General features: G+C 44.5%; 1 protein-coding gene across 1 annotated transcript in view; it reads left to right on the forward strand.

The window, feature by feature from the left end:
• SLC22A23 (solute carrier family 22, member 23) overlaps positions 1-10,314 on the forward strand; it is a 96,578-nt gene that overhangs the window by 64,540 nt on the left and 21,724 nt on the right. Inside the window, exons 3-4 of the mRNA XM_009885244.1 lie at positions 1-23; positions 5,163-5,290. The exon at positions 1-23 is cut by the window's left edge and continues 179 nt beyond it. Of these exons, the coding sequence (XP_009883546.1) occupies positions 1-23; positions 5,163-5,290 (151 nt within the window). The remainder of the gene's footprint in view (positions 24-5,162; positions 5,291-10,314) is intronic.

Consider the following 10,314-nt stretch of genomic DNA (forward strand, 5'->3'; position numbering starts at 1 on the left):
CTGCTGATGCTGTTTTACTGGGTGTAAGTATTTCTTCTTCCTGTTGTGTCAAAGACAAAGTGAGCTCCAAATATTGGACTTGGGAGGTGCTTCACTGTCGGCAAGTGTGTGCGCTTCAGAATACACATGAGCCTTTCCCTTTGTTCTTCCATTCACCTTTTGTGAAGATTTGACTTTGAAATAAGAAATAATATCTTCATAATTTGCTGTAGCACGCACATAGTTTACATACTGCAACACGGTGGGAACTCAGGAGATGGTCCCCTTTTGCTGAGTAGCAAGTTGTACTTTGCAATTACTTTGGTTGTTGCTTCCCCTTTAAAGATGAAAACAATTCTTGAGAGGATGCACCGCAGCCTAGCTGTTGTCAGATTGTGGTGGTATAGCTAAATTTTTCCCTTAAAACCTATATTGTGGTTCTGAGCTGTCACTTGGTGGTTTCTTTGGCCTGGGTTGGCCAAGCTAGGTTAAAAATAACACGTGTCATCTTGTGAACAAGCACCCTTGGCCATCTTGTGTGTGTGAGGTAGCCAACCCTCAACTAGACTGCCTGCTCGATTTTGCCGGAATTAGCACACGCTGTGCCGAAGCCGGGGTAGCCGGTCTGTGCCAGGCAGCAGCTCGGGATCGTTCCTGCAAGGAATCCTCCGCTCCCGGCTGCTCCCACTCCTCTCTGCCTGCTGCGCCGCCAGCCCTGTGGTGTTGGTACGGCAATCCTGAGAGAATTCGGGTGGCTGTCACCTTGGGGACAGTGCCAGGTCCATCCCCACCGGGACTCTATAGATCTCCAAAAAAATCTTTCTTTTTTGTTCTGTCTTAATACTGACACGCAGTGGTGGCATAACACAACAGAGGCTTATGAGAGCAGTGTTGTACAAAACCAAACTAGCAAGAACATGCTAGATTGTTTGTTTTAAAGATAACACTAACAAGACTAAAATATTTAGTGGCTGCATACTGAAAAAAAATGAGGAAAAAGGCCACTGCACCGTGCAGGACCAAGTTGTTTATGCATCAGGGGTGGCCAAGCTGCTAGTTGTAATACCTGACAACTAGCAACATGTAAAAACTTGTTATAGTATGTAAGAATTTTTAACAGATGTATATTTTTCCATTAATGCATGAAGGCCTTACGGAGTTCTCCCACATTGATCGCAGTAACCCTCAGCGGGGATTTCCTCGCTGATCCCCAGGCTCGCAGAGGTAGGCGTGCTGCAGCTTGGGCTGAGGGCAAAACGCAGCATACAGGGGAAAGTTACAAGTCCTTTGCAAGATAATGACTTCTTTTTTTCCCCTCTGTTTTCCAGCATATAACATATAAATAGTCTCATCTTGTCAGTGTTAATCTTGATGATGAATAAGCTAGAGCGTTCTCATTAATGTACAATACCGTTCTCCCAAACCTGCCATATGTTGTACACATACAAACGTGTACATTTAGTCCAATGGATGCCTGCCAACTTGAAAGCATTATATCTACCACTGGATAGAACCCAATATCAAACATAATGTTTACAGGTATTTGTGTCCAAAAGGACAGTACAATAGTACGAAGACACCTAACGAGCACGATAGATGACATGGGCAGCAGTAACCCCTCAGCAGTCTTCTGGAGGGATCACATTTTCCAGGTGGCTGAGCCAGGGTCTCATACATTCCTGTTGAGAGGTCGTCCCCGGGTGATATTGAAAGCAATAGGAATTGCTAACATTTATTTCCTAATCTGCAAGCGCTCTGTGGCTTTTTGGCTGGACAGGACAGGCAGACCATGCAAATAGATCCCCCTTGTATAATGTGTGATATGGCAGCTTGATAAATAGTGGTAATAGCCAAAGTAACAGGATTTGCGTTGCCTGGGGTTTTCACATTTGCAGAAACGGACTCTGGTTAGGATGCCTGTTTAATTATACTGTCGGTACAGTATGCACTTTTCTCTTAGGCTTTTGTCCTCCATCTGTTGCATATTCTCTGGAAAGTGCTACCGTTTTATTACCTCTTTCCTTCCCTCCCCTCTTCCCCCACCATTGTGTTGGGGAACAGAGCGTGAACCCTCAGCGTATGTTACAGATGAAGGAAGAAAACTGGCTTATTTTTAATAAAAGCAGAACTGGAAAACCGCATTGCCTGTTAATTCCCCGTCGTTGTACTCAAAGCAGTGGGTTCAATAACAGACGCTGTGACAGCCCCTGCACTGCCTCCACTTTCCTCCTTACTCTCTTTACTTCCATCTCCTGCTGTGAGAGAGCTGTTTGCCCCTCCGGGCTGGAGCTCAGCCCTCTCCCACCTATGGATTTGCTCTGCTCCCGACCACGTGCACGTGGCAGGCTATACCGTCCCCAGGAGGTGGGTGGCTGAGCGGATTGGGAAGCTGGGCATGGACGGAGGGAAAAGGGGAAGCACCAGCTTTGTCTGGGAGGGAAGGGCTGGTGGGCTGGGACACCTGCAAACGGGGCAGATGCCTTTGCTCGCAAGTTGTTCGGGAAGGGCAGAGAGGCACCCATGTAAGTCGGACACGAGCACAGGGGTTGGTGACGAGCATATAGAAACGTTAATAGTAGTTGTGCTCCTTTCCAAGTGTGTGTGTGTGTTAGAGCCGTGAGGGCAGGGGAGCTCCAGTTATGCAGGGGCATTATTTCCTCTCCCTCGGATGCAGGAAGCTCCTGACTGGACCGTGCCATGAAGGTCAGCAAAGGTATCAATAATCTGAAATAAACCCTTGCTTCACTGTAACCAAAACTGAAGAAATGGAGAGGGGTGGCCAGTTATTTTCTGGTGCTGTTAGATAGGATTTACCCTCACCAAGACAAGAAGTTGTAGTAACTGGGCTTGTTGGCCTGGGGCAGACCCCTAATTGACATGCTACACCCTTTCCATGGGCATGGGTTTGCTCTGCGTCTGGGCAGGATCATGGTTCTCCTTCCAGCTACGCACGGTACCTGTCTGGCCTTTTTCCATCTGTCAAGAATTCTTCTCTGGTCTTAGGATTTCTTGGGCTTAGGATGTTTTTTTTCCCCAGTGTCCCTCCTACTCTTCCCCCTTTCCTTTCCCAAGCAGCAGTTGTATAACAGGAGATGAACTTTTCCCCCTGCCCACCCCCTGTTCTTTTCTTGGGCTGTGAAAGGCTGGTGCTTTCCTCACTGATGGAGGAGGTAGAAGACTATCAACCCAGGTGTCCACAGTCAGCTCAGCCTAGTGATCTGGGTGGCTGCCCACCCTCAGCAGAAAGCTGTCTAAGCTTCATTCAATTAGTATTTAATGCCAGATGATGAAGGACGAGGTTGTGACCAAATTTCTGTGCAGAAGTCCAGAGAGGCCAGGGGGTTGGTGCTTTTTGGAGGGTTGTTGGGGGGTTTTTTTTGGCTTTTGAGTTGATGATGGTGCTTGGTTTGGCAATGTAAGGTGCAACAATAGGTGTGTACAAATGGCCCTTGGCAGCAGGGTCCACGCTCCACAAGTGAGCTTGGGCACTTGCACAGGGATGGGGCAGCCAACATGTCCCCTTTTGCTGTGCCTGATAACCTGGGCTCGAAGCAGCCCAGGAGTTTTTAAAGATCCTTAAATGAACCTCCCACTGCTTGCACTGAGCAGCTGAAGGACGTGAGGCTTCAGCATTTCTGGGTGGAGAAAAACCTGTAGGAGCTGGAAGGCGGAGGTGACTCTCTTCCTTCCCTGGGGAGCGGGTGCTCCCCACAGCGCTTGTGGTTTGGGACCTGTAAGCAGACTGTTCAAAAGTGCAGCTCTTAGGCTGGTGGCTGAGGCTGTCCCCCTCTCCGGAGGCAAGAACAGGGAGGTTTTGCATTCAAAGAATTCTTAATTTTTCAAAACATCCATTTGCAGTACAGGACTTTCTGCAGGAGGCGATGCCAAAGCATCTGTGTGGCATCAGCGGTAGTAAATAAGCTGTCAAGGTGAATAGCTGTTATCATGGCTGTTATATATTTTTATCACCTAATATAATTTGGATTGCAGTCTGCCTGACTTCTGTCCTTTTTTCTTCTTAAAAAAAATAAAAATAATACTTTCTCTATCTAGGATGGAGGTTTTCCTAAGCTGTCTTTCAAATTGCATCAGCCTTAAAAGATAGTACCATAATGGTGCAATTGCCTCATCCACTGCTTAGAGGTAAAAGAACTGAGGGCAGCATCAACAGCAAAGATCAGTGCTTCGCGAAGGAAATATGAGGTTTTATTATATATTTGAAGTTAAAAATATTTGTTAAATTTGTTCTTAGAAAGGCCTTTTGGAAGATTAGTGAAAATGAGGCCTCAATAAGAAAGGAAAATATGCTTGTAGTCAGGTCTGAAAGTATTCATATCTATGGAATGTGAGGTTTGTTGGTTTTAAGATCTACATATTTCTTTTCATTTTGTATGAAAATAAATTTATCTGAAAAAAAAGGAAGACTGATCAGTTCAGCTAATGACTCAGGTGATTATCAGCACTTTAAGGAAACAACCAGATGGAAAATAACTTTTTTTTGTTTTGCAACTGTGTGAATGTATATGTTTATATGGTGACTCAACTAATATAATATTGTCTTTACTAGAAGAAACTTTTAGAACAACAGCTGAATGTTGTCTGGAGCGTACACAATACTGACCTGTATAAAAGAAAAAAAGGCTTAAAGTCTCCATATGTGGGAGAAGATTTTTGACGTGTTTAAAAATTTAAAAACTCTGTGGCATTATAATCCTAAAAAGTAATTCGTCTCTTTCCTGTCTCCATCTTTACAAGAGAACCCAAATCACTTCTGTCAGCTATTTTCCTTCTTTGGTCTGAATTACCATGTGTTAACTGCGCAGCTCATTCATTCCCTGCTTGGCAGCAAATGTCTATTGCAGACAGCGCTTCCTCCTTCTCCCAGTTCTTTCAGAATTGCATTAACAAGCAGAACGCTTCTAATACGTTATAAAATTCTAATATGTCCTATTTCTAGGCGTTAGGATAACTCCTGTATCATTTGTGAATCAGTATAAAAGAAAATGTTAATAATTTGAACATTTGGAATATTTTGTCCCTCTTATTTGTTTCATAAGTGATTCTTTTGCATTTTGTAAATAAGTATGTAGCTCATGAACAGTTAAATGAGCAGCTAAACACTTGTTAGTTCTTCCTCTGACAGAAACTTGGAAGCGACCCTAACCTGTTTTCCATCTTTAAAGTATTTTCCCAGAGTCCCTTCGGTGGCTGATGGCTACACAACAGTTTGAGGCATCCAAGGAACTGATCCTTCAGTTCACGCACAAGAACAGGATGAACACGGAAAGTGACATCAAAGGAGTGGTGCCTGGTGAGTAGGACATACAGACAACTGCAAATCCCTCCGCTCTTCTCTAAAGGCTGCATGTGGCATTGCTGCCCAGAATTAAATAATCTATTTACTGCCTGTCAAATCATCCCATTCATTCACTCATTTTGCTTTTCTTGAAAAACCATTCCAACTTAAGCACTGTGCTTAAAATTACTTGGCCTGTTGAACAGTCCTAGTAATTATAATCTGATCTTGCAGTGCCATATGTCTTTAGAGACGTCTCTTGAAGAATTTTGCCATGGCTACAGAGTGCACCTTCAGCCTTGTGTGCCTCTGGAAACTGTGTTTTAAGGAAGCTCCTCGCTGGGTTCCTGCCCATCATGCAACACTAGTTTTGCTGGTTTGGAGAAGTGGCAGCACTTGAACCCCCAGTGCTAAAGTGCCAGCCCCGTGGCAGACCTAAACCACTGCTGAGAGAGTTGGGGTTGTTAAGCCTGGAGAAGAGAAGATTTGGGGGCACCTGATAGCAGCTTTCCAGTATCTGAAGGGGGCCTACAAGAAAGCGGGAGAGGGACTTTTTACAAGGACGTGTAGTGATAGGACGAGGGCAATGGCTTCAAACTGGAAGAGGGTACATTTAGAATAGATATTAGGAAGAAATTTTTCACTCTGAGGGTGGTGAGGCACCAGAACAGGTTGCCCAGGGAAGCTGTTGGTGCCCCAACCCTGTAAGTGTTCAAAGCCAGGTTGGACAGGGCTGTGAGCAACCTGGTCTAGTGGGAGGTGTCCCTGCCTATGCCAGGAGGATGAGAACTAGATGATCTTTGACGGTCCCTTCCAACATGAACCATTCTATGATTCTAAAGTCTTGCTCCAAGAGCCATTTTGCTTTCCTTTCCTGCGTCATCTAAGTGATGCTGTTCTGGAGGTTTGGGGGGGTCCTGCAAGCACAGCGGTAGGGTGCAGTTTTTAGTTGAGAGTCTAAATTATCTTTTGCTGGTTCTTTTAGAAAGAGCTGACTCCTCTTGTCACCGGCATTGTCACTGAAATAGGTGTGCTCCTGCCTCACAGGATGCTTTGCAGAAAAGACCCTGTGTGAGTGTGGCTCTAATTACAGTAAAGGCGAAGAGCTTCTCCATCTTCATCTCACTGGTGCTCCTGTCAGATTTGGTTCAGGCTCCCCTCTTCCTTCTCACCGGCCTGACGGTGTCCATAAACACCCGTTTTGCACTGTCTCTTGCAATCTGTATCAGACTACCTACTAGTCAGACAACAGTAGAAATGTTTCTTTTTTTCCCTGCTTTTTCAAACCCTCCGTACTCTGACCCTGGGGGCTTCAGGGAGTCCTCACCCCATACCTCTGCCCACAGTTAGGGGTGATGCTTCCTGTGCTTGGCCAGTAGTTACTGCCGAAGGTCTCTGGGGTAGCTCCAGCTTCAGTCAACTGGTGTAAAAGGCATCAGTCAGCACTAGAACAGACTTCATCCAGCATAGAAAAATGCCACTGTTAACATCAGTGCCTAACGAATGAAGGAGTCTTCATCAGTGAGGGGTGAAAAAGTCCGATGTGGGTCTGTGGTATTCATACCCAGGCCACTGCTGTGATTTCTGGTGCAGTTGGCAGACTGGTGGCAATTAGCTTGTTTGCACATGAATTGGGTGTCTGGAGTTACACATCACATGCACACACCGTACTTTGCAATGTAAATGCCATTTTTCCGGTAAAGTTCTGAAAAGCTGGGGAGTAGCAGCCATCAGCCTGGTGACCTCCATCCCCCCCACCTCCTTTTTGCAGATCTTCCCCGGAGTAAGTAATGGATCTTGGGGAAAACCTATCTCTGAGGCAACGAAATTTCTCACAATTGGACTTGGAATCTCCCAGCCAACTCTAAATTTGGCTTTTTTGAGCTAGCCAGCTTCTTGAATTTTTAGGTGAAATAAAATGTATTTTAGGGGAAAGAAGAAATAAATTACCTGGATTTCCTTTAAGGAAAACTATAAAGGTGCAAGTCTGTGCTAGTGGGATTTATTTAAGCCATGTATAATGATATTGTCCATGGAGGAATGCTAAATATCAAAATGGTTTTATGACTATTATTCATGACTGATTACTTTTTCCAGCAGTTTCATGGTAGGGGTACACTGCTGTTTAAGGAGGGACTCCTTTTCATGTGGAAAACAGAGTGTTATTACACATCTTGATGCTATGGATTATCTGTCTGCAAATACATTTAGATATAGCAGTTGTCAGTACATTACCCTTTGCAAATTTCAAGCGATACAGAACATGGGCGTTTCTGCCTCCTTGCTGATGCTGGATTTGTTGGGGATCTTGTTGGGGGTGTTTATTATTCCTTCTCTCAGTTTTTCTCTTTAAACTCTCTCTGCAGCCCCACACGTTAAGGCTTTCCTGACCCAGCTCTGGAGGGATGCTGCATTTCTGTAGGGAGAGTAAGAGAGGAGCAGTATCAAAAGGATGAAATGAGCTTCACTAAAAAGTTTTGAAGGACAGACCTTCTCTCTCATTCTGGGTGCACAGGAGTGTTGGCGGCCTGAGTGAGGACAGGAGAAAAGTAGAAATCCTGAATGAAGAGCGTGGTCAAACCGCAGGCCATGTGGTTCCCAGGGTGTCAGTAAGCAGAAGAAAGCATTTCTCTGGTTTTGTGTGCTATAATCACATACCCAAAGTTGCTGTGGCAAGGAATGGGTAAAAAACTGGTAGCTGTCTGGGAGAAAGGATGCCATTGAGCCTGATGCAGATATCTCCTATTTCCCCTTGACTCCATTGTTGAGCTCTCCTATCTGTGTGGAGGGTTTTTTGTTTGTGATTTGTTTTATTCTTTGTTTTCCATCTGAAAGGGCTGGAAACTGTTTTGCTCTAGTTAGGGGCCATTGTGTTGCTGTTTATTATTCCTCACTGCATTGTCGTAACAGCCTCCTGTGATTGAATTACTCCCAATACATTTAAATGATAAACTGCTCACTTGCAGTCCCTTCCAGCTGGAAACCCCACTGTAATTTTACTCATACGTACCAGTCAAATTAGTGTATCCCATATAACAGATCATTACAGGAGTTACAGTAGTTTCATACGTACCCATTTTGGCAGCTGATACAAGTTCCATACTAAAAAGAAGTAGCATTCAAGTGGGTGAAGTATTTCTAGGATGGAAGACAATGCAATTTTGAATTGCTGTCTAAGCAATGAACAGGTTTCTTTTCCTCTATAAAGAATCACACCGTTCCTGTTGCCTGCTGAAAGCTTTTACTGGCCCTTTTGAATACGCTGCCCATAATGGAAAGTGCCACCAACCTTCTGTAAGGCCTTTTTGCTCCACAGGGAGGTGGCCCACGTATTGGGTGGAAAAAAAGGAAGCAAAATTTATCTGCTGGTTTTGAGTCAATCCATAGGGTGGGAGCAGTTTGCCAGTGCTCTTCTGGGAGGTGTCTCTAAAGAGAACCACAAAGTGTCTGGACAGTGGTCCAGCTGCAGTTGAAAGGTCCGGCAGTGGTGCATGTCTGGAGAAGGTCAGCATGGGCAGTGCTCAACCAGCAAGAGAGTATGCATGGGTAACAAATTCAAGTGAGACAAGGGATGTCGATAGGAGTCCGGGAGTGTTGTAAATTAACATTGCCCTTATCTGCTGGGTAACCTGCCCCAGGGGTATAAATGAGCGTCTTTTGTTGGTTGTAAAACCAAAGGAGATCTTCCCCCTCACAGCTTTATTTTTGAGTGATGGGTGCACCTTGTGATTTTTGGCAGGCATAGTTAGCCTTCATAAAGAGATCTTTGGTTTTATGTGGTCATATTTTCTTTAATGCTTAAGAAATCTAGGTGTGCTAACTAGACCTGGGTAAATCATCTCTAATGTTTTGAGTCTCAAAATTTCACCAGTTGGCTCAACACTTTGCCTTCTTTTAGAAATAAAAGTTTAAATTAATTTTTGCATCAAGGGAATGATTTTTATCCAACTGCATATTGAAATGTAATTTGTGAAACAAGCTTGGTGGGTTTTGCTGACAAATATTTCAAAACATTATCCAAAAAAAGTCAGCTTCAATCATGAACAGATGAAATACTTGGATAATATTAATTCAGTACAGGTTTTTCACTGCCAGTTTCTCCAAAAGTTTCCCCATCTCTTCCCTGTTCCTCTGTGGAACAAGAAACAAACATAGATTTCAGTGTGGCTGCAGGACAGTCGTTTTGACCCAAGGGAAATAAATGCTAAAGAAGCAGGGAAGCCTGTTTAAAAAACAGGAGAAAAGAGTGTTTAGGGGAATTGGAAATCCCAAAGCACCACCTTCCCTTACACGTTTTACAGGCGTGTTGCTTAGATGGCTTTCATCATTTCGGTAGGAGGCGCATTTTTTTTCTTCATGTGGGGCGAAGGGTCTGTTTGTCGGCTGGAACAGATCGACTGCTGGCAGCTGATCTCCGCTGCAGCAGCACCGGGCCCTGCTGGCGTGTTTGGGTGTGCTGGGAAACGCACCACTTGAGAAGCCGTATCAGCAGTTACCTGAGCATCAGCCTCGATGCTTCCATGGAAACCCACCCTTGTGCAGTTCTCCTTCTCTTCCCCTGCGGTGGGAAACATTTCAGATGTTTCTTAACAGGAAAAATAGATGCTTGACCAGGCTGAAAAACAAAAACCCCTTTTTGCTCATCTCTAGATGAAAGTTGGAGTGCTCCTGTGGACAGGCAGGTTATAGCTGTTCCTTTCTAAGCTTAGAGAAATAATATTGATGTAATCACAAAAGTGGCCAGCAAAGATCAAGCATCCAAACAGATGCCAAGACTTCAGCGCGCAGGACGTAGTGGAGAGGAAGAAGGGGTACAGTGGTGACAAGTACTCTGTGTGTGTACGTCTGTGGATTGCAGTTAGGAAAGTTGTGGTTTTCAGGGATTTTTAATGGAAAAAAAAAATTATCATTCACCTTTCTTGCTGCTGAGCGACATGCTGCCATGACTTTTCTTTTATGCATAAGCTAGTTTCCTGTTTTGGTTTGCTGTATTTTTTATTTTTTCCTAAGCTTGAGGCTTGGATCTATGAACTTGCATG

The sequence above is a fragment of the Charadrius vociferus genome, unplaced genomic scaffold (genome assembly GCF_000708025.1).
Source record: "Charadrius vociferus isolate BGI_N301 unplaced genomic scaffold, ASM70802v2 scaffold565, whole genome shotgun sequence".
Taxonomy (NCBI): Eukaryota; Metazoa; Chordata; class Aves; order Charadriiformes; family Charadriidae; genus Charadrius; species Charadrius vociferus.